Consider the following 22,825-nt stretch of genomic DNA (forward strand, 5'->3'; position numbering starts at 1 on the left):
TGCCAGGCACAGGGATTCCAATGGAGAACAAGAGGTCAGGGTCTCTGGCCACAGAGGAATCCGAAAAAAACAGGCAGAGCGGAAGCAGCCATTTGTGAAATCTTATAGACTTTACGAGCCCGTTTATATGAAATTATCGAAACAGGCAAAACTACTCTGGGGTAAAGGAGACGTGAGGACTGTAGCTGTGTGGGAGCAGAGGCAGGGGTTGCTTAGGGAGAGCCATGAAAGAACTTTCCAAAGGAATGGATATGTCTTAACAGGGATTTGGGTTCCACAGGCGAGTGCATTGGTCAAAGGTCGAAGAAAACGCACTCGGGATTTGCACGTTTTATTGTTTTACTCAAAAGGAAAAAAAGTCAGAATGGCAGATATTGGACTCTAGTTGGTGTTTTGTGGGCTAGAGTTTTAGGGGGAAATGAGCTGATGTCTGCAACTTACTTTGAAAAATGCAGAAAAATTTAAGATGGGGATTGAGGGGCAGAGGGATGCATTGATGTGTAATGTACCAATTATGCAGTCTAGGCGTGGGTTTCTCATTCTTAAACTCACTTTTTCTGTATGCTTGAAAATTGTCATAACACAATGTTGGGGTTCAGGTTGTGGTTGGTGCCTTTCTGGGGCTCCCAGTCTGGTGGGCAGAGGGGCAGGTGATGAGGAGGGATAGAACATGGTATGCTCACATGATAAGGTTGCAGGTGGAAGGCTCTGGAAAAGCAACACCCCATACCCTGCACTTCTAGTCTGAGGGGGGAAGGCAGGGGAGGGAAATGAGGGTCTGTCTCCGAGGGGCCAAGGGGTCTTGTGCTGGGAAGCAGGGAGTAGGGGCATGGAGGGTACCCCCGGTGCCCTCTGACCCTTTCCCAGTGGGTGTCCCCACCAACAGCCCCCTGAATGACACACGACCACACTTTCTGGGGCTGAGTCAGCAAGTCAGTGGTGACCCTGAAGCCCAGCCAGGTTTCCTGGACAGACCGGCCCCACCCATCACCCCACTTTCCCAGGAAATGACCTTGTGACAGAATAGACTGTTCTTTCCAAACTCCGACTGCCCTCCCCCCATCCTAGGAAACCCCCTGAGATCCCAAGGCCTCTTACCAGGTTGGCTGAGGTGTCTGGGGAGTCCCCCAAGGTGGGCAGGACACACTCTCCTCAAGCCCTTGCTAGCCCCTTCCCCATCTGCCTCAAACCCCCACCCCCATCCCATCCCTGGCTCCAGACACAGATGGCTCCGGTGGGTTAGTCTGGCAGATGTCAACAGAAAGCCCAGAGTCCGAACCAAAATCTGTGCTTGCCACTTACACACTGGGTGAGGCTGGGCACGTGACTTTCCTCCTCTGTGCCTTTGGTTTTGCATCCATCAAATGGGATGGCAACAGCAACAGCATTTTCGAGTATTGCGATCGGCCGAATAATGGCTCCCAAAAGGTGTCCCTGTCCCAGTCCCCGGAACCTGTGATGATGTGGCCTTACATGGTGAAAGGGACTTTACAGACGGGATTCGTTAATTCAAGGATCTGGAGGTGGAGGCCATCCCGGATTATCCGGGTGGGCCCAATGTCAGCATCACGAGTCCTTATAAGAGGGAGGCAATCAGGGGGCGCCTGGGTGGCTCAGTGGGTTAAGCATCTGGCTCTTGATTTCGGTTCAGGTCATGATCTCACTGTTCGTGAGTTTGAGCCCCGCGTTGGGCTCTGTGCTGAGGGTGCAGAGCCTGCTTGGGATCCTCTCTCTCTCTCTCTCTCTCTCTCTGCCTCTTTCCTGCTCTCTCTCGCTCTCTCAAAATAAATAAATAAGTTAAAAACCGAAGAGGGAGGCAGGAAGATCAGAGTCTGAGAAGGAGATGTGACAACAGCAGCAGAGTCGGAGAGAGATCACAAGTTCTCCGCTGCCGACTTCAAAGCTGGAGGAAGGGGCCACGAGCCAAGAGGTGTGGGCCCCTGTAGAAGCGGAAAGAACAGCAAGGAAACCGATTCTCCTCTTGACTTTCCAGGAGCACAGCCCTGTGGACGCCTTGATTTTAGCCCAGTGAGGCCTGTACTGGGACTTCTGACCTCCAGCTCTGTGAGATAATAAACTTATGTTGTTTAAAGCCGCCAAGTCAGCGGCTGGTACTTCCTTAGCGCAGTCCTAGGACGCTCACACGGCTGTGACGCCTCGTGGCGCAGCTACGGCGTGCCGTGTGCCGAGCACTGGGCTGGGGACGCGGTGACAGTCCTGCCCCTCCCACTCCCGGAGGAGCGCACCTTCCAGCGGGTACCGGTAACAAACAAACCACACGCGTCCACACACAGGAGGTAGGTCATAGAGACCGTCCCAGGGGTGACTGTCACCTCCCTCAGAGAGCAGACACGTGGAGGACGAAGAAGGGCCACGGAGAGGCCTGGAAACCCAGAGAAGCCTGTGGGTGTGGCTGCAGCAAAGGGGCAACCGTGCAGGAGAAGGCGCCAGCCACACAGGGCCCGGCTGGCTGCGGGGGGCCGGGGCTTCCTTGGAGGGGCCTTCGCGGGGTGGGGTGTAGGGGTTACTCACGGGAGAGACTCCAGCGCTCCCCAGGGGCTTGTCTCCGTTCGGCACCCGTGGAAAGCTTTAGGAGCACGAGGCCCTAGGTAGGAGGATTGTGCTTATTCCCACTTTACAGATGGGGAAACTGAGGCCCGAGAGGATACAGTCAGCCTGCAGGGAAAGGGGGTAGAGCTGGAACGCCACCCGCCCTCGCCTCTGCCCACCCAGTGGGGGGTCGCCCAGTGGGGGGCAGTGACCAGATGTGTCCAGCAGGGGGCACACGCCTCCTGTGCCCGCCCAGCTGGAGAACCTTCGCGCAAAAGGGCCCGATGGAGTAGAAAAAGCAAACGATCTAGACCAAAGTCTTACGGGGCTGGGGGCCTGGTTCTTTGAGGGGCCGGGGACCTGGGGCCTGGATTTCTGAATCCCTGAGGGGCTGGGAGCCATCCTTCAGCCTGGTCCCCACACGGTACCCTGTCCCCTCAAAGAACCGTGGACATTGTCAGAAAGAAATCCCCGAATCTCCCAGTGTGGGCCTGGAATGTTCTCAGGATTCCTGGGATGAGCTGGCTCAGCCCCCCAGTCATTGGGGATATGCTGGGATCTGGGGGGTGGTGTGGAGGTGCGGGCAGTGGGCCCCGGAAGGCCTTCTGAAGAAAGGATGTGGACAAGCCGACTTCTGGACCCCCTCATCCTGAGCCCCCCTCCAACCTCTCCCTCCATCCCAGCAACACACAGGGACAAAACCAGCTGGGCTCCAGACCCCAAGGCTCCAGGAAGATGAAAATGCAAATCCAGCCTTCTCCTGTCCCACATTGGCCTTCCCTCTTCCTGTTGACAAGGTCACTGCAGGGGTAGGGGTGGGGGGGGGAGCAAGGAGGGGTGTGAGTGAGTGGGGGGGTGTGTGTGGCTGGGAGCTGGGGCTAGCCCTCTGGCCTCGCAGCTCCCAGTCCTGGGGAAGGTGCCCATTTAATGTAGGAGCTCAGGGCTGGGGAGAGGGGAGTGCAGAGGGCTGTTGGGGGGGGGGGAGGCCTCTGAGCCTGTGAGTGAGTGAGGAGTGAGTTCAGGACCAAATGAAGGTCAGGGGAGGGGGCTGGGCAGAAGATGGAGACGTAGGAAGTCAGCAGGGGTTGGGGGTGATTGAAGCCGAGGGGGGGTCATGGAGAGGCAGAGAGAAGTCCCTGAGGGGAAACTGAGGCATGCATGGGGGAGGGGAGGAGAGCAGAGGCAAACGGGAGGGCTGTTAGTGGAGGAGAGCTACTTTTTCCCCATCAGCCTCTCCTCTGGAACAGCAAAGGGGACCCTCGTGCGTGTCTGTGTGACCGTGTATGTCTGTGTCTGTCTGCACGTGTCCGTGGGCCTGGAACATTCTCCGCGTGTCTGTGTGTTTTGTTTCTTTGTATGTTTCCGTGCGTTTATGGGCGGGGGCGGGGGGGGGGTTGTGTTGGTACGTGCGATTGTGTTACTTGTGTCTCTGTGCACATGGGGTGTGTCTATCTTGTGTCTGTGGGGTGGCCACATTTGGACCTGTGTGTGTGTCCGTACCCCCGCGCCTACCTGTGCGTACGCCTCCTGCGATTCGTCGTGCGTGTGTCTGCGGTTAAGCCGCGTAGGGACCGTCAGTCTCTCTGTACCTGCGTGCCTCTGCCGATGACGGCGTCACGTCACCCCGTGTGTGTGCGTGCCTATGTGTGCCTGCGTGTTGGGGGCCCCCACCTGTACCCCTCACTCGGCTCTCACGTGAGCCCGACCCCAGTCCTGCAGAATTTCCACTTTCCCAGAACACTGGGGTCCTTCCTGCAGGAGGTGACAAGGCTTCCGTGCCTGTCAGGCAGGTGCGGGCCAGGACCCAAAGCCCGGTGCCCTCCTCCGTCGGGGAAACTGAGACCCAAAGAGGGCAGAGGCTGTGGAAGCCACGTGGCCAAGCTGTGGGAGGCCGCAGGGCAAGCCCCTCTCTGGGACCTGGGGCCTCTGGGAAAAGACTGAATGGATTTCCCCTGTCTGGGAGGGGGCAGGGCACCAGCTCAAGGCTTTGAGGTTGCAAAGCCCCGGGAGAGGGCCTCCGGCAGCCAGCGTGAAACAGAAGGAAAATCCAGCCTTCCTGAGGGGTCTGCTCAGACCTCACTTCACGTCCCTCAGGTTCAGAACCCTCCAGTCTAAACTAGCCCTTCTCCCCCACCACCCCCCCAAGACCCTGCTTTTCCAGCACCTAAGACTGTCCTGCGGATTTGTGAATTTTAAACTTGGTTTTTATGCTGCATCGTGGACAAACCGTGAGGGTGTCATGCTAAGTGAAAGGGACTAAACACCAAAGCACAGACCCTGTAGGATCCCAGTTAGATGCCGTCCCTAGAGGAGTCCCCTCCCCAGAGACAGGAAGTAGATGGCGGGAGCCAGGGGCTGGGCGAGGGCAGGGCGAGTTGGTGTTTCGGGGGGACGGAGTCTCAGTTTGGCAAGATGGAAAGTTCTAGAGACTGAGGGTGGGGATGGTGGCGCGATGTGAGTGTGCTTAATGCCACTGCAAATGATTCAAATGGTAAATTTTGTGTTCTGTATATTTTATCACGATGAAAAACCAAAACCTCCCTCGCAAGAACTGGGCCTTTGTTCTCCGAACCTGGCACTCAGTAGGTGCCCAAATAATGGTTGTTGAGTAAATTAAAGAGGAGAGGTCATCTGTCCCCAGCAGATGGAGGGACAGACAGAGACACAGAGAAAGCGTGTTCAAGCCCGAAGCCAGCACCTTCTCTTTGTCTGTAAATCATGCTTCAAAGCAGTGGTTCTCAACTAGGGGTGATTCTGCCCCTCAGGAGGCATTCGGCGATGTCTGGAGACATTTTTGGCGGTCGTGACTAGGTAGAAGGGGGGACTACTACTGGCAGCCAGAGGCTAGAGGCCGGGGATGTTGCCAAAGACCCTGCAATCTACAGGACAGCCCCCCACCCCAACAACAAGGAATCATCCGGCCCCAGTGCCAACAGAACTGAGAATGAGAAACCCGGTTTTAAAGCCACCTCCTCCTGCAAGCCCTTTGGGATTTGACACACCCACTTCCCTCCCGCCCCACACACCCCCTCCTTCCTTTCTCCCTTTTGCAACACCAGGAGGGACCGATCAGGTGGGGAGAGCCGGGGGCTGGGCCACCAGGGTGGGGTTGGGGTCAGCGTGGATGTTCCTTCATCACATTGGAATAGAACGCGGGGCCCTGTCCTAGGTGCTGAGGTTCTAAATTTAGAGGTTGAGGCTCCTCTCCGCACAGAGCACAGGTGAGAGGGTTGGGGATCCGAACACCCTTGGGGGTGAGTTGGGGTTGAATAGCGTCGGGCCGGGGCCAGGGTGGGGACCCGCCCGGGGATCGTTTGTGGTTGTTGCAGGACCCCTGACTCGTTCCTCCTGCGTCCAGATCCAGGTCTGTGCCGAGCGGGGGCCGGGGCAGGGGGGACGAGGGGGGGGGCTGCCCCGGGCTCAAGGATCCCAAACGTGAAAGAAGAACTGACACCCTCGATGGGGGCCCACATCCGCACGGTTTCCTGTTTTTCCCTTGAAGTGAACAGAGCCCTGGGTCGATACCGCAGAAGGGAAGAGGGAGGGGTCAGTCGCGTGACAGGGTTTACTGCAGCCCTGAGTAGGGGGGGGTTGAGATTTCACCCCCAAAGCATCCTCTTGTCTAAGTTCAGTCTTGGCAGGGACCCAGCTTCTCAGGAGCCGTGGGACCCTCCGGAAGGACACGGTGGAGACGGTGGGCACCAGTGTGGACGGGGGCTGGGCACCTGGGCTGCAGAGCTCTCAGAGGCTCAGGAACACCAAACCGCATCCCCACCCCATCCTCGATTCGACACCTCCTACCCCGTCCTGTGTCTTCACTGCCACCCAGCGAGGCTTCTTCCCAAACTTTCTCCTCTTCCTTCCTGTGTCCTCAGCACTAGGACAGCCCCGCTGTCTACCAGAGACTGCGACTGAGGCCCAGTCAATTGTTACAGCATCTTCCGGGTGCCCCCCCCCCCACTCCATCCTCACCCATCACCAAAGCCCGTCTCTTCTCAAACCCGTCCGGTCATTCCCACAGCCACTGCCCCAGACACCTCCTCTGGTGCCTGGACCTGGTGACAGCTCCCCAGTGTCCCCACCCCCACCTGGCCCCATGATGACACTCAGGTTCCCCCCCTCCCCGCTGCCAGGGCTCCTGCTGCCTCCTGTCCACCCAGCAGCCCCAGTGACCTCTCTCTGGTGCCCACCTGACCACTCTCTTCCCTACAATGACCATCCCCTGTCCCTTGGCAAAACACGCCGTGGGTTCAAGTCCCCGCAAGTAGCCCAGATCGAGTTGAGAGGGACAGTCGGGGCCCTGAATGAACAGCCTCAACCCAACAGTCATTCAGGCAGTACACATGTACTGAGGGCCACCCCTCCATGCTGGAAACACAGTGTGACACATGAGGCAGCTTCGTGCCTGCTGTCCTGGAGTGCAAAGTCCAGGGGACATGTCGGGCCAGGCCCCTCCCCATCTGGTGGTTGGCCCAGATGGGTCCCGGTGGGAAAGTGGGACACAGGGGCCCAAGTGGGCATCTTCCAGAGTGAGAGGCAGAGCATCAAGCCTGGAGGACGGAGGCAGCCCTTCCCGGCGTGGGGATTGGCCTGGGGTGTCCCCCAATCAAGAATGGGAAGAGGGTTAAGGATCAGAGGACACAGTTTAGGGAGGAAGGGCAGGGTGTGAGGTGTGCAGAAGTCCCCATAAGAAGTGGCTCAGTCGGTCAGGCGTCCGACTTTGGCTCAGGTCATGATCCCACGGTTCGTGGGTTCAAGCCCCACGTCGGGCTCTGTGCTGACAGCTCGGAGCCCGGAGGCTGCTTCCGATTCTGTGTCTCCCTCTCTCTCTGCTCCTCCCCCACTCCTGCTGTCTCTCTCTGTCTCTCAAAAATAAAATAAAAATATTAAAAAAAAAGAAGAAGTCCCCATAAATCCAAGGCTAGGGGCACGGGGGTTAGGGCTGCTGACTTGGGGCCTGTGCTGCCTGGGTTCAAATCCCGGCATTGCCACTTATGAGCTGTGCAACTTTGGACAAGTTACCTAACCTCTCTGCGCCCCCACATTCTTCACCAAGAAGGCAGCATTAGGAACAAAAGCATCTACCTCATAACGAGCGAACGTTAAATGTTTCGATGCACCTGGGACACCGGGAACTGTCCCCCCCCCCCCCAACTCCCTGGCCCACACTGGTATTAAATTCAACCGTGTAACAAAATTGTTACTATTTGACCAGAATGTTATCTCATGGATCTTTCTGTTTCTCCCCTACCTCCGGGCTCCCTCCTGGCTCATCCCTCTCTCTTTCTCTCTCCTTTTCTTCCCTCTTCCCTGCCACAGTGGTATAATGACTTAGCCACATTAGTTCAGTCCTGGCTCTCCCACTTCCTTCCTCCAGCACTCTGGGAATGTGGCTTAGCCTCTCTGGACCTCAGTTTTGCTCACCTGCCTAATGGAGATAATAATAGGACGGACTTTACCCGGTGGTGGGGAGCCTCAGGGGCGGCCATGCGTGTAATATGGGTAACCAGGTGGCAAGCCCATAATTAGGCCTGTGAAAATAGAAGCCGTGGGTGGGCCTGCTTTCAGAAGAAAACTGTCTCCCCAGGCCAAGGTCCTCACCACCGCCCGCGGCCCCGCCGGCCCCTCCAACCCGCCCCAGCGGACCAGGACGGCGACGCCGTTCGCAGCGAATGTGAGTGCGAGATACGTGTGAGTGGGTGGGCGTGCGACTGCGTGTCTGCGTGTGAATGTGGGAGCACGCGTGTGACCCTCTGTGCGTGTGCGTGTGCGTTGGGGCCGGCAGTGGGACGTGGACGTTGAAGGTTCCTTGGAAGGAGCGGCCTCGGGGCTGGGTCTCAAGGGACAGAAGGGCGGTGGGCAGCGGGCAGCGTGGACAGAATCGGCAGTCGCGAGGGATCCTGGGTTGGGGCAGTTGAAGCCAGCGCCTGGCATGACCGAGAAAAACAGATGAGCTTGGTGGGTGCACCGGGGGCTGATTGTGCAAACCCCGGAGGGCCGCGGAAAGCCGTCCGCAGGGCTGGGAGCTCCTAAGTCAGAAAGACGGCCCGGCATCAGGACCCTGCCCCCTGGCACTTACTGGCAGACACTCATCAGGAGGCCGTGTCCCCAGGTGGTTGAGCGAATAGGCTCCGATGTCACCTGTCCTGGGTTCAAGTCCCCGTTCTACCATCGTGTGGCATGGACAAATTACTTACCTCCTCGGGGCCTCAGTTTCCCCAGCTCCCCACCAGCAGGTTAACCGAGCGCCTGCTGCGTGCCACGCCCATCGTGCTTCATCCAGTGGGCTTGGCACGGTCACCCCTCGTTGACAGATGAGCAAACTTAAGTCGATCGTCCTGGGAGAAGCCGGGACTCAGCCCCCAGTCTGTCCAGCTTGGGCTCAGGCATGTTTGGCTGCAGGATGGTCACGCCTCTGGCCTCTTCCATGGTGGCACAAGGGCCAGCTGGAGCTGCCGTTAATCAGAGCCTGGTCACTCCCCACATCCACCTCCCCGGGGCTCAGAGAGGGGAATCATATTGCCCATAGTCCTACGGCAAGAGAGGCAGCCTGTAACCAAACCCGCCCTCTTTGGCACAAAATAGATGCTCGAAAGACTTTGGGGCGCCTGGGTGGCTCCCTCGGTTAAGCCTCTGACTCCTGATTTCGGCTCAGGTCATGATCTCACGGTTCATGGGCTCGAGCCCCGCATCAGGCTCTGCGCTGGCAGTGTGGAGCCTGCTGGGGATTCTCTCTCTCCCTCTCTCCCTCTCTCTCTCTGCCCCTCCCTGCTCACTCCCTCTCTCTCTCTCAAAATAAACAAATAAACTTAAAAACATTTTTTTTAAAAAGTCAAGAGACTTTAAAGATGCCTTGGGCACATTGCAGAAGAGGAAGCTGAGGTCTGGTGACGGAGTTTCTGCACCGCCCAGCAAGGCCTGGCTCACAGCAGGTGCCTGATAAGTGTTTAGGATCTGAAGACCCACTGTGCACGCACGGCATCTTGCCGAGACACTCACCTACGTTGTCATCTCATTTGATCCTACCTCGACCTCGTGAGTTGGGTACGAGCATCCCTCCCATTCTATAGAGGGGACACTGACACTCGGGAAGGTTGAGTCCCAAGCCACGTTGGCAACCGGCAGTGACAACAGCAAGCTGATGATGATATTTGTGGGGCGATGGACCAGCCCTTGATCGAAGCACCTGACACATCCGTGAAGGGCACATCACCACCCTGTGGTGCGGGTGTTATTGGCGTTTTATGGATGAGGCGGTTGGTTTTGAGGTTCGGTCACTCGCTGCATTTATGAGGCACCTGCCGTGTACCCGGCCCGCGTCGGCTCTGGGGCGCCCACCTCTGGTCTCAGGCCTGTGTCTCCCAGTGAAATGCCGCGCTGACTCCTGGTCATGGACGAAACAAAATCAGCCAATGGTCACCGAGCTCCTCGAGTCCCAGACGCTGTCCCGCGCCCGTAACCAGAGCCTGACGTCTAACCTTAATGCTCCTCAGAACCCGGATCCCGGCCAGAGCCACGACTACACCCGCTAAGTGGGCTGCCTTGGGAGGTGGTGAGCAGCCTGTCACTGGGAGAATCCAAGCAGGGCGGCCATGGAGGAACATGTCTACTCAGGTGAGAGGGCTCTCTGGAGCTGACCCTGGCAAAACCGAGCACCCGGCCTCCTGCCTTCCACCCAGGAGAGGAGAGGGGTTCCTGGGTCTCTCTCTGGGGAGAAGGCCCAGCAAGGGGTGAGGGGGAGGTGAGCCCCGACTGGCCTTCTGGGCACAGAGCCAAGCAGGAGGGGGAAGCCGCAGGCCCCTCCCTGCCCTGACTCAACGCCCTCCAACAAAAAAAATCGGCTCTAGCTCGGGTGCTGGGAGCCCGATAGATTTGGAAGTAGGACGGGGACTCAGAGCAAGCAGAATCCAGCACGATGAATCCTCACGGTCAGGGTGAGGGCAGGGGGCCCGGACCCACGGTGGGGAGTCAAGGTAGAGTCCTGGGGGCCCCAGGGATTGTGGTGAGGCTCCGGGGGGTCTGACATCCGGGGAAAAGGCTGGGGAAGGGCTTGGATATGGAGGAAGAACACAGACCCAGCGTCCTGGGTTTAGAGAAGGGGTGCGGGGTGGAGGACAGCCACAGGGTGAGGGCAGGAGGTCCAAGCGGAAGGAGGACCCAGCTTCCTGGGCATGAGGCTGGAGCTCGAGCGTTGGTGTGTGAGGGCGTAAGGGAAGAGGGTCACAGCGAGAGCTGGGTGGCAGTCGGCCACCCGATGGGGGACCACGGAGGGAGGGTCTCAGCTCCCGGCCCCCCACCCCGGGCTGCCTTTCTGGACGGTGCCCTGGCCCCAAGTCAGGCTTGCTGACCACTGGCGTGTGGGCGGAAGGGCTGGACGGGCGGAGGGACAGATTCAGAGATGCACAGACGCAGAGATGGATGGAGTCGGGGGGGGGGGGCACCGGTGGGGCATGAAGGCGGCATGTGGGGAAGATGTGCGGAGCAGGCTGGGGGTCCACTGAGACCCACGGCTTTAGTGTGGGCTCTGGACAGTCTCCCAGGACTTAGGGGCCGTGGGTGACGGGGAGACAGGCAGAGCCAAGCCCCGTCTCACACTGCACCCCCTGGCGCTCCCCCCTCAACGCCCGGCAGAGTTCCCAAACCTTCCCGGAAGGCGGCGGCGGTGCTGTGGGCAAGGGACCCAGATGGCACTGTTGGGGCTGGTGACCGTCATGCTGTGGGCCGGGCTGCTGACCCTGCTTCTCTTCTGGCGTGAGGACACCCCCAGCCCCATGCGGCCCCTCTCTTGTGCTCTCTCCCAGAACCCCACTTTTAGATGCTGGGACGTCACGCCTCTCCGAGTCCAATTTCCCCATCGTGCCTCCCACCTTGTCCCCAGCGGCCCCCTCCCGAGGCCCTCTGCCCCCCCCCACCCGAGAGCTCCCCACCCCGTCCAGCGTCTCTGTTTCCCATCCTTTCTGTGCCTCCCGAGTGGTATATACCCAAGGCCTCCCTCCCCAGCTGACAGGTGGGGGGGAGGGTGTGGTCGGGGTTCTTGAAAACGTCTTCGCCCCTCCTCTTCTCCCCTCCCCAGACTGGGACGCTGTACAGAATCTGAAACAGCTGGAAGAAACCGCTGCCCAGAACGGTAGGGGGGGAGGGGCGGGGGGAGAGGAGGCAGGGAGGGGGGTTCTCGTCCTGCTTCGGCCACTGGCCACTGTGGGACGTGGGAGAAGGACTGGGCTCCAGTATCCCCTGCCAGGAAGTGGGGGTCAGCCTGCATTGCCCCCTCCCCTTGGGGTGAAAACCCAGAGCCTCTGGGAGAGACGGGGGCTCTACGAGGTGTCTGATGGGCTGTTACGTTAATGGCTCCAGGCCTCGGTTCCCTCACCTGTAAAGTGGGCATCATTTCAGGGTATCGAGGCAGAAACGAGCTGAGACTTGGTGAAGCATTTAGACCTGCCTCCAGTGAGCTTTCAGGAAACGCTGGCTGCTTTTACGTTGCGTTCTGGGTGGGGGGAGGGTACACGTGTTCATCCTATTCTTGCCTGCGTCTTCCTCGGTACCTTGTCCCCAAAATGAAAATGTGAGGGGACCCTGCACTCGGGGCCAGGGAGGGGAAGGATTTGAGGACGTGCCTTCCTGGTTCCTGAGGACACATCGTCTTTCCTGCGGTCCCAGTCTCTCAGGTTGCCAAGGACTTGGAAAGACACAGAGGGGATGAGATGGCCCAGAAATCCCAGGGTGAGTGATGTCAGCTCAGGTCGAGGAGGAGGAGTGGGGTGGGGGTGGGGGAGCCTGGATTAACATGTGGACAGAGTGCTCTAGGCCACCTGTGAATGGCAAAGTGAGCAGGGGACCCCGAAGACAGAGGCGAGAAGGACAAAGGGGCCAGCGGGGGAGCTGAGGGGGGGGCAGGGGCGGCCCTGAGGACCTGCTTACCACTGAGCCCCCTCCCCTGCACCCAGCTGCCCAGGTGTCACAGAACATGGAGGAAATCCAAGCTGAACAGAAAAGAATGAAAGCTCAGGGTGAGAGGCTGCTGGGGACAGGGGTCCTAGAGCTGGGAGGGACCGTGAGGCTGGGGGCCGGGCTCGGGGACTCCCAGCCCTGACCCCAGCCCGGCCCCGTCAGACTCTGAGCTCTCCCGGAACCTGGATGGACTTCGTTCGGACCTGAGCAACCTCAAGTCCCAGAGTGAGCCTTGGGAGGGGAGGGGGTAGAGGGTGGAGGGGGGGGCGGGGGGCGCGCTCCAAGCTCGTCTCTGACCACCGTCCCCCACCCGATCACCCGAGGCTTGAACGAGAGGCGCACAGCCTTGCACTCATTGGAAAGGCTCCAGCAGGAGGTGGTAAAGCTGTGGATTGAGCTCCACGTGTCCAACGGTGAGTGCGCTTGTGAGTCTGGGCCTGTGGTGTGCCGGGGCGTGCGAGCGACGGGACGGGTGTGGGGGGATGTGTGCTAGAGGGCTGCACGTGACAGCGTGGACGGGTGTGGCCTTATGTGTGCGGCAGAGTCCATGGGGGACACGCGGCAGTTTCTCTCTGAGTCCAGCCGCCTCTCTCCACGGAACTGGAGCGGGGGGGGGGGGGGGCGAGCTCGCACGCTTTTTTCCCTCCTTCAGGTCGAAGCTTCCCTGTGTGTCACCATCTCTGGGTTCACTTTGCTTCTCCTTCCTCTGCCCCTCGTGGCTCAGAAGAGGGTCATCAGTAGGACGCCCTCAGCCACAGCCCTCCCAGAAGATTGTCTGACCAGCCACGGGGCTCAAGGGGGTGGGTCCCCTCTGCAGAGACGGGGCAATGCTGGTGGTGACAAGGCTTGGGGTGAGGGGTGGCCCCGGCAGGCTTCAGGAAGAGCAGAAGTCCCGTCAGCGTGCCTTCAACCTGGGACAGGAACCCGGGCGCTCCCCACCCCCACCCTTGATTTTTGACTTTCCACCCCTGGGAAGCCCCTGCTGCCCTAGTTGGCGAAGAGAAGAGGAAGGTTCTGTGCTTGGTGTGGAGTGCAGCCCCCCGGGACATGCCGTGGCTGTGGGAATCCCAGCCAGAAACCCGGAAGTGGTCCCTCTGGGGAGGGCTCTGGGCCACGTTCATGTGGATGGATGACCTCCCAGTTCCTACCCGGTCCCTGGGGTGACCTGGGGGCTGAGGCCAGCTCCAGGGCTGTCTCTTGATGGGGACACAGGCAGGGTACCTCCCTCCAGGTTTTCTTCAAGTGCCCAGGGATACCCCCTTCCGGTTTTAATGTTCCCCACCCCCCTGCACCAGTGGCCACATACTGGTTACTGGCCCATGTGTGAGAAACACATCCAGCTTTGATCCCCCAGAGGTTGGGGACCCCAGGTCTCTTTTAAAAATTCCTCCAAAGCTCTGGAGCCCTCTCTGCACATCATTCCAAGAAAAGCTGTTTTCAATCAAGAGTGAGTCAACCCAGTAACAGTGGGTTTAACCCCCCATCTGGGAGTCCTGGGTGGGAGGTGTGGTGACAGTGCCTAAGAGTTTCTCCGGGATGTGGACAAGAGGAGACAGAGACCAAGGTGGCCCCAGGTCAAGGCCATGAGGACCCAGCCCTCCCTAAGCTCTCCTGCTCGGTCCCTCCAACTAGACAGAAATCGTCACATTTTCCCCAAATCTGGTCAACAAGGCTGGTTTTGGGGGTGTCGGTAGCAATGGCCACCAGGGTTGTCACTGGAGCTGTTGGTGGGGACAATACAAGGGGACCATGATGCTGGCAACCGTGGCCTCGCCAGGTCGGCCCTGGTGATTAAGCCATGGCTGGTGTGAAGACGGTGTTGGCCGTGCTGGTGGCAGTGGAGAGAGGTTGCTGGCGATCCTGGGTCCCCCCGGGGATGGCGGTGGGACTGAAGGTGCCGCTGAGAGCGGTGGGGTTGGTGGCCATGGTGCTGGTGGTTGACACGCTTCTGACCGCGAACGTGTTTGTGGTGATGGCGTCGGTGGTCGAGGGGCCACGGGCCACAGAACTGGTGACGTGGTGATGCCGCGGGTCTCTTTGTGGGGCTGATGCTGGCAGAGGCCAAAGAGTTGCTGGCCAAGAGGTGTCTACGATGACGGTGTCGGTGACAGGCATTGGGGGGGGGGAGGGGCGATATTTGTGGCAACGGTGCCGGCAGCCGAGGTGTTCCCGCCGGGCGGCTGGTCTGGCCGGGAAGAGGGGCAACCTGCAAGTTGGTCTGCTTTCAGCCCGGACCCCAAGAGTGACCCCAGGAGAGACGCTGCCACCCACCCTGCCTATTGTCCCCACGGTGCCGGCCACGGCGCCGGCCACAGCGCCCGCCACGGCGCCGGCCACAACGTCCGCCACCGCGCCGGCCACAGCGCCCGCCACGGCGCCGGCCACAGAGCCCGCCACGGCGCCGGCCACAACGTCCGCCACCGCGCCGGCCACAGCGCCCGCCACGGCGCCGGCCACAGAGCCCGCCACGGCGCCGGCCACAGAGCCCGCCACGGCACCGGCCACAACGTCCGCCACCGCGCCGGCCACAGCGCCCGCCACGGTGCTGGCCACGTCCGCCACGGCGCCGGCCACAGCGCCCGCCACGGCGCCCTCCACGGTGCCCACCACGGCCGCACCCCTGAGCCTCTCCTCCGCCCCAGGCTCTACGTGTAACACGTGCCCCGAGAACTGGGTCAACTTCCAGAGGAAATGCTACTACTTCGGCGAGGGCGCCAAGAAGTGGATCCAGGCCCGGTTTGCCTGCAGCAAACTGCAAGGGCGGCTGGTCAGCATCCACAGCCAAGAGGAGCAGGTGGGCGGGGCTCTGCAGAGGGCGTGGCCAGCAGGGGGCGGGGATCCCACCGCGATCTCTTGTGCGGTGGGGGTGGGGACCCCAGGCACAACCCCGCGGCCCCTCCAGCCCCGTCCTGCTCCCCAGGACTTCCTGGCCAAACGCGCCAACAGGAAGGGCACCTGGATTGGCCTTCGGGACCTGGACATAGAGGGGGAGTTTATCTGGATGGATGAGAACCCCCTGAACTACAGGTGAGGCCCAGACTCCGACGGGGGGGGGGGGTGCCTGTCCGCAGTGGTCGGGTTGAGGGGAGGGGATGTGGGCAGCCGGTGTCCCTGGGCTGCAGGGCGTGGGGAGTGGGGATCCAGGGATGCGGGGAGGGGCCCAGACCCTGAGGGATGCGTCTGGCCGAAGGCAGTAGGGCTCCTGCCCCGGATCCCATCCTCTGACCTGAAGTCTTCTGCTCCAGCAACTGGCGGCCGGGGGAACCCAACAACCAGGGCCAGGGCGAGGACTGCGTGATGATGCAGGGCTCCGGGCAGTGGAACGATGCCTTCTGTGGCAGCCGGCTGGACGGCTGGGTGTGTGACCGGCTGGCCACATGCTGACCGCCCCTCCCCCGCCACCTCGGCCCCCTCCCTGGGGTTCCCCGGGAGGTCCTGGGAGACGCAGACCCTGATGGCCCCCTGCCCACCTGCCAGGTGCACCCCTGCGTTGCTCCCCCAGCTCAGACACAGGAGCAGCCGGGCCCACGGCGGGGCCCGCAGCCTCGGCCTGGATGCCTGTTTTGTGGCTAAGGCCCCAGCATCCCTTTCTCCTGCCCAAGAGGAAGAAGGGCTGTTGACCCCTCCCCGGCTCCTGCCAATGCCCCTGAGGGCCTGTCCCTTACTCCTCAGCCCAGCAGGCTGTCACCATGTCCCTGCCTTTAAGGGCTCAGAGTACCCACCTCGAGAACTCTCCAGAGAGCCTCAGACCCTTGTGAGCTTCCTCTGTCGGCCGCCCCGCAGTCTGCTGGAGTCAGGACCACACCCCCACCCCACCCCTGGCCTCCCCAGATGCAGCCCCCGTGTCTTAGCACCCCAGGGAGAGGTCCCCGGCTCAGGCAGCCAGTCCCCTTGCCCCCAGCCCATGTCAATAAAATGGGGGCGAAGATGGCCCCATCTCAGAAGCCTCCAGGTGTGGGAGCCGGGAGTTCCAGAACCTGGTGCCTGAGTCCGTCTCTGAGTATCCAGAACAGCTGAAGCAGCAATTGTATCTCTCCACCGTTTCCCCTCTACTTTATTACAAGAAGCATGTACTAGGCAGGGCTGGAGACAAAGACTCTGGGATCTAACGGAGCAGAGAACACCCTAGATGCCTAAAAATACCACAGGGCAGGGCAGTGGGCTGGTCCTCCCGCCTAGGCTGCTGGCAGGAGGGCACAAGCTCACGCATGGGAAGTGCTGAATGGACCTGGTATACAGAAGGCACTCAGTAAATGCTAGCAGGCCCAGGGTGGCCTGGCCACCCAGGTCCAAAGGTGCTGGTATGACTCTGACACAGGTTTTGAAAGAAACAGGTGGCACCAGCCCTGCACCAGAGGCTGAGGAGGGAGGCGGGCCAGGATCGCAGGACACCCCTCGTTAAACTCCTCGCCTACTCACCCCACCCCCAGCTCCCGGCCTAGGAAGAAAGAACCAGGGGTGCCTGGGTGGCTCACTTGGTGAAGGGTCTGGCTTCGGCTCAGGTCATGACCTCACAGTTCGCAGGTTCAAGCCCCGCATCGGTTTGTGCTGAGGGCGGAGCCTGGAGCCTGCTTCCGATTCTGTCTCTGTCTCTCTCTCTCTCTCTGCCCCTCCCCTGCTTGCACTCTCTCTCTTTCTAAAAATAAATCAACATTAAAAAAAGAAAAGGAAGAACCAGATGGCTCACGTGATTCTCAAGCCTCCTGGAGGGGAATCCGTCGGGGGAGGACCACACTGGACCACCTTGGACCTGGGAGTCAGGGGCCCGGGCCTAGGCGGCTGGGAAGGGCCCTACAGTGGCACCCAGGAGACCTGGGGCCGGGAAAGGGCAGGGATAGAGCTCGTCCTAGGTCACCTGTTACCAAGCCATTGTCCCTCCCACCCCCCCCACCACCACCAATTTCTGCCTCCTCCAGACCCCTCCCAGCCCCCAGGCCAGAGCACAACTACCTACCTGAGCTCGGCAAAGGGGACTCCCAGCCCCACTCTGCAGGTCACCCAGGCCAATGTTGGGATGACAGTCATCACTGGTTTCCCTCACTGAACCCTCCAAATCCTCAGGGAAAGCCATGTGCAGAATCTGTCCACTTCTCACCCCTCCAGCAACTGCCTTGGTATAGCCCCTGCCCTAGCTTGCCTCAATCTCTTCTTCACTGTCCCAGACCTTCCAGAAGTTTCCTTCTGGCTCAGAGGAAAAAACCCCCACAATCTTACAGGGTGCTTTGCAATTGCAGAATCCCTGCAGCTTGCCTTGTCTCCCCAGCTTCACCTCCTCTCTGCCCTCCCCCAACCCCAGCACCTACACCAGCCTCCTCACTGGCCCTTACACATACAGGCTTGCTCTTTGCCTCAGGACCTTTGCATATGCCCCCTCCCCTGCTAGCTCTTCAGTGAGGGCTATCCTGGGCTCCCCATCCTTCCTGTTTAAAATGACACCCCTGACTCCGGCTCCCTTTTACCTTGGATCTTTCTCACCACAGAACATTTCCCCTTCCAACCAAACTTGTCACTCACGGATCTGTGTGTGCTCGCTGCCCCCCCCCCCCCCCGACGCCCAGGGCTAGCATGTGAGCTTCAGGAGGGCAGGAGCATTGGTCTTGCTCTCAGCTGTGACCCCAGCAGCTGACACAGAGTAGGTGTTCAATAAATAGCTGTTGGATAATCAATGTGTGTCCATGGGCAAATGACCTCTTCTCGCAGAACCCACTTTGTGGTCTGTTCAACGAGGGGGAGCCTCATGTCTGGCTGGCTCGCCGAGGGCTGGTGCTGGGTTCCTCCTCCTCACCCCCTACCCCCGGGCCCCCGCCAACCTGTCTGGGGGCTTCAGGACTTCAGCAGGGACTTTATTTGCAGCTCACAACCCCCCGCCCCGCATCCCGCCCTCGGGGACCAGCCCATCTCTTCCTCCCCCTGCCCTTTCTCTCTGGCAAACTTCACTGCCAGGCCTCTGGATGCAGCAGGCTGGGCCATCCCTGCCTCCCGCAACCTGCCCCTCACCCAGCAGGCCCTGCAGGCCAAGCTCACCAGGGTCCCCGGGGGACCTGAGGCTGCTAAGCCCAAAGCCTCCCGCAGCTCCCCCGGAAAATCCGGCTTCCCAGGCACCAGGTGCCCTGCCCACTCCACCCAGACGGGCGGCTCCCGCCACTGTGCTGACTCCTGGACCTGCCTCCTGGACTCCAGACCTCCAATCCTCCTTGGCTTCCTAGACATTGACCTCTTGCCCCCGATTCAGACTGCCACTGTGACCACCCCCTTCCCCAGGCAACAGCTATTTCCTGACCATGGCCATCCCTGTGCTATACACGGGAGGCGCCCCCAAGTTCCATTTATAGACCACGTATCTTCGAGATGTGCCGACGCCCCCCCCCCCCATCACCCTGGTTGGAATTTCCGAAACTGCCCCCTGACCAAACCCGGCGCCTCGGGTCTCCCCACCTCATGCCCGCCTCCACCATACACCCCAAAAATGCAATGGAAAAGCTGCATCCGTCCTGGCCTTAAACCCTCCATCAATGGTGAAGGGACCCAGCCCAGGGCACCGCCAAGTTCTCCTTCACATCAGGCTCATTGAAATCCAGGGGGAGGGGGAGGGGGAGGGAGGAAGAGACATTTGAAAAGTTTCCCCCCAAAAGTCTGGCAGGATGGACCCTGGGGAGGAGGAGCTCTCAGGAACCCTGCGAGGGTGGTGGGCAGAAGGGAAAGGCAGGGTTGCCTTAGGCGTCAGATTTTACTTTTTAAACAAGGCACACACGGGGCACCTGGCTAGCTCAGTAGGTACGGTATGCAACTCTTGATCCTGATCAGGGTTGTGAGCTCGAGCCCCGTGTTGGGTGTAGACGTTACTTAAAAGTAAAATCGTAAAAAAACACAGCAAGGATATGTTCATGTATCATCGATATCAACTTCAAAATACGGTAGGCACCCCGAGATTTCGGAAGTGAGCCCATCCATTTCCCCAGGTCTCCGGGGGGGTAATTCTTAAAATGCGCCCCCCCCCCCCCGGAGCATCAGCCAGTTCCTGGGAACTTCCAGAAATGCAAATGCTCAGCCCACTCAGATCTGCAGAATCGGAAACTCTGGGGGTGGGGCCCGGCCACCCCAGTTGGAACATACTCTGTGCCCTAGAGCACCGCTTCTCAAAATAGGGTACACAGGAATCCCCTGGGGATCTTGCCGAATGACACGCCGTTAGTAGGCCTTCGGGGGGGCCCGAGAGTCCGCATTTCTGACAACCTCCCAGGAGAAACGGAGGCTGCCTGTCGTGGACCACACTTTGAGAGGCAAGGCTCTAAAGCAGGGGTCAGCAAAGGATCCCCCTCCGCCTGTTTTCTAGACACACAGCCGCACCCAATCTTGCTGTCTACACCACAGAGCAGAGTGGCTGGACAGAGACTTCTAAGCATAAACTCCTATCTGGTCCTTTACAGAAGAAGTGTGCCCGCCTGATGGAGCCTCTCTCCGCCTGATCCCTCCACCCCCCACCTCTCCGGCCTGGCCTCCAATCGTGATTCCAGAGAGGGTCAGCATCCTCCTGCCTCCAGCCACGCCAGCAGCTCCTTCTGCAGACTTCTCTCCACACTGCCCTCCCCCCCCCCCCCCCCAGCCTTCCCCCCGGCCCCGTCTGGAAGCCCACCCCCACCGCAGCCCCACGACATCCCAAACAGGCTTGGGTCCCGGCCTCCCTCACCAGCCTGAGGCAGGGACCTGGGTCGAGGCGTTGAGCAGATCTCTGAGGCCCCCCCACAAGACACAAGACACACTTGGGAAGGGGGCTCTCTGCATCTTTATCTCCCGCGGGGTCAGCGGCCCTCCAGCGCCCGGTCTCGGGCTATGACGGCCTCCTCAAACTTGATCATGAGCGTGGTGCCCTTGTGCCAGTGCGCCGTGACCTTAGCAGGAAAGCCGCTGTGCGTGAGCACCGCCTCCACGATGCCCGCCGTGAAGCTGGCGCAGTTGAGCGTGCTGTTCTCCTTGGGCACGGAGATGTAGGTGTTGATGAGCGGCTCCCGCTCTATGATGTAGAAGGTTCGCGCGTCGTCGTTGGCCTGCTCCAGCTTGTCGGCCTCCTTGCCGAAGAGCGCCTTCCACACGGCGCCCTTGACGAAGAGCAGGGCGCCCAGCACCTTGGTCTCGCGCCGGGCCCCCTTTTCGCGGGCCACCAGGGCGTCCAGAACGCGCGCGCCCACCTGGCGGCCCAGCGCGGCCAGGCGCGCCTGCAGCTCGGCCACGGAGAAGACGCGGCTCTGGCAGTGCTGTACCAGCTCGGAGAAGAGCAGCGCGAAGGCGCTCAGGCTCACCTCGGTGCGCGGCCGCACCAGCGCGCGCTCCAGCAGCGCCGACTTCCCGCGCGTGAAGCGCGCCTCCATCCTGCCGCCGCCCTGCGGGGACACAAGGAAACGTGTGCGGGGCGGCGGAGGGCGGGGAGGGGGTGCGGGGAACGCGCCACCCGGTCCGTGTGCTCCACTGCTGACCTCCCGTGTAGGAAAAGAAGAGGGGGAAAGAAAGGGGGGCGTCCGCCTGCGCGTAAAGCACGCCCCCTCCATGAAGCCTAAGCCCGTGAAGGAAGACGGGGAAAGAGGCAGGTTTGCCCCTTTGGGGGAAGGGGGGAGGTGGGAAGACACAAGAGGGGGAGGGGAAGGGGGCGCTGGAAACCACTCTTAAGTTCCAGGCGATTCCTACGCCTTAAGTTTCCTACGTGGAAAGGCCCTCTGTGCCGTGCCCCCTCTGCCACCTGTGGGAGCGACTAGAGAACTAGTGCATGGGGGGAGGGGAGGGCCGCGTCAGAATAGGGCAGGGAGGGGACAAGGATGGGGAGCCGTGAGAAGACCCGGGTACTGTCCCCTGCAAGCGCTCCAGCAAAAACAGCGCTGACTTCTGCAGATGAAGAGAACATCCCCGCCTCTCCCCTGCGGAAAGCCAGAGAAACGGGAGAAGGCAGTAGGGTGCGTCAAGACCCATGGCGGGGGAGGGGGGGCGGGGGGGGAGGGGGCTGCGGTTTGGGGGACGAACAGAGGAGATGCGAGGGGCAAGCTAGGAGGAACCGGCTCTGGCAGCGCCCATGTGTCAGGCACGACGCACGCCTCCTTGAGACGTGGGCGGGCCTGCGTTTGTAAGGAAGACTGCAGGGGGGGAGCACAGAAGGCGTTGGGAACCCCTCCATCTCCGCGCCCTCCAGAAATGTAGCTGGACAGTGGAGGACAAGGTGGAGGAGGCCGAAGCCGACTGTGAGACCCGAAGTTTGGGGGGCCCAGGAGGGGGCGCTGTGATCCTCCCATCCTAGCGCCCCAAGCCAGTGGTCAGTGGGGGAAGAGACCCGGAAAAGCCCAGAGGGGGCGCTAAGATCTCCGCGGAGCGGATCTTCGGTGGGGATGTGGGGGACAGGAGCTGCTGGGGGGAATCCCAAGGGCGCGGAGACACCCTCCCTCCAGGCCCCCAGTCCTCGCCCATTCAAGTGTGAAGCCTCTACCAAGGGTGGGGTCGAGAGGAGAAGCGGAGAACCCCCTTCCCACTACCAGGGAAGGAGCCAGAGGCCGGCGGGGTCTGGGGAGGGTGGGCCTGCCCCAACGAAGTCTGGGGGGGGGGGGGGGAGGAAGGCCAGCGGGGGAGGGGGTCCAGGGGCTCCAAGACGCCCCCCAGGTGCGCAGCCGACTACAGGAGGGCCCAGAGCGTGAGACGGGGGGGGGGGGGGGGGGAGGGGGGAGGGTTGAGACCCCTCCACCGGGCTGTGATGGGGGCCAGTAAGCTAAGCCCCGGAGAGGCGGGGGCCCCAAGCCCCCCACGCCGGCGTGAACCGGGCAGAGGGCCGGGGAGGGAGCCCACCCTCCTCAAGGACCCCCCCCTTGCGTGGGCCGAAGCGGACGGACCGGGGATCGCGGGCGCCGAGACCTTAGCCCGGGATCCCCAGGCCCACCGGGCGCGGCAGGGTCCGAGAACGGGCGAGACCCGACGCGGGTAGGGGTCGCGGGCGGGCGGGGTCTCACCAGGGTACTGAGGCCTTCGGTTCGGCCGAGCAGCTTTACGGCGCCGTAAAAGGCCTTAAGTGCGCAGGCGCTGCGGCGGACGGGCTCGTGGGCGGGGCGCGCGCGCTCACGGAGATTCCAGAGAGCGGCCGCCTGGGGGCGCGCGTGTCCGGGGCACCCGACGGAGGGGTGTGGCCCTGAGGCCAAGGGCCGGGCTGGCGTGGGGTGCCAAGCGCTCAGGCAAACTGCACGGATGGCTACCGGCTCAAGGGCACACAGTTGACGATGGGCCCATGTCTCGGTCTCAGGGGCACATGTGTGCCCTTGGGCATACGTCTATTTGGCCTGGGAGCACACCTATGCCT

The 22,825-nt window shown here is 61.0% G+C and overlaps 2 protein-coding genes across 9 annotated transcripts; one reads left to right on the plus strand and one right to left on the minus strand.

The window, feature by feature from the left end:
* Positions 1-5,576: 5,576 nt before the first annotated feature.
* Positions 5,577-16,981, plus strand: FCER2 (Fc fragment of IgE receptor II). Of its 6 annotated transcripts, XM_042978033.1 has the most exons (13): positions 5,586-5,623; positions 5,720-5,771; positions 8,138-8,224; positions 10,044-10,164; positions 11,182-11,301; positions 11,624-11,677; positions 12,211-12,273; positions 12,498-12,560; positions 12,664-12,726; positions 12,825-12,914; positions 15,144-15,295; positions 15,422-15,528; positions 15,747-16,981. In XM_042978033.1, exons 4-13 carry the CDS (start codon positions 10,143-10,145, stop codon positions 15,883-15,885), a joined length of 873 nt encoding a protein of 290 aa, XP_042833967.1. In that variant the 5' UTR covers positions 5,586-5,623; positions 5,720-5,771; positions 8,138-8,224; positions 10,044-10,142; the 3' UTR covers positions 15,886-16,981. The 6 variants fall into 6 exon arrangements, with proteins under 6 accessions (XP_042833965.1, XP_042833968.1, XP_042833967.1 ...); XM_042978031.1 differs by having other exon boundaries at positions 5,577-5,771; XM_042978034.1 differs by lacking the exon at positions 8,138-8,224 and having other exon boundaries at positions 5,577-5,771.
* Positions 16,982-20,266: 3,285 nt separating this feature from the next.
* On the minus strand, positions 20,267-22,551 carry TRAPPC5 (trafficking protein particle complex subunit 5). 3 transcript variants are annotated; one of them, XM_042978038.1, is made up of 2 exons: positions 22,482-22,551; positions 20,267-20,879 (listed from the first exon to the last, which is right to left on the minus strand). In XM_042978038.1, the coding sequence occupies exon 2, from the start codon at positions 20,865-20,867 to the stop codon at positions 20,301-20,303; it is 567 nt and encodes a 188-aa protein (XP_042833972.1). In that variant the 5' UTR covers positions 20,868-20,879; positions 22,482-22,551; the 3' UTR covers positions 20,267-20,300. The 3 variants fall into 3 exon arrangements, with proteins under 3 accessions (XP_042833972.1, XP_042833973.1, XP_042833974.1); XM_042978039.1 differs by lacking the exon at positions 22,482-22,551 and adding an exon at positions 22,365-22,475; XM_042978040.1 differs by lacking the exon at positions 22,482-22,551 and adding an exon at positions 22,387-22,454.
* Between the last annotated feature and the right edge of the window lie 274 nt (positions 22,552-22,825).

This window comes from Panthera tigris, chromosome A2 (assembly GCF_018350195.1).
Source record: "Panthera tigris isolate Pti1 chromosome A2, P.tigris_Pti1_mat1.1, whole genome shotgun sequence".
Classification (NCBI taxonomy): Eukaryota; Metazoa; Chordata; class Mammalia; order Carnivora; family Felidae; genus Panthera; species Panthera tigris.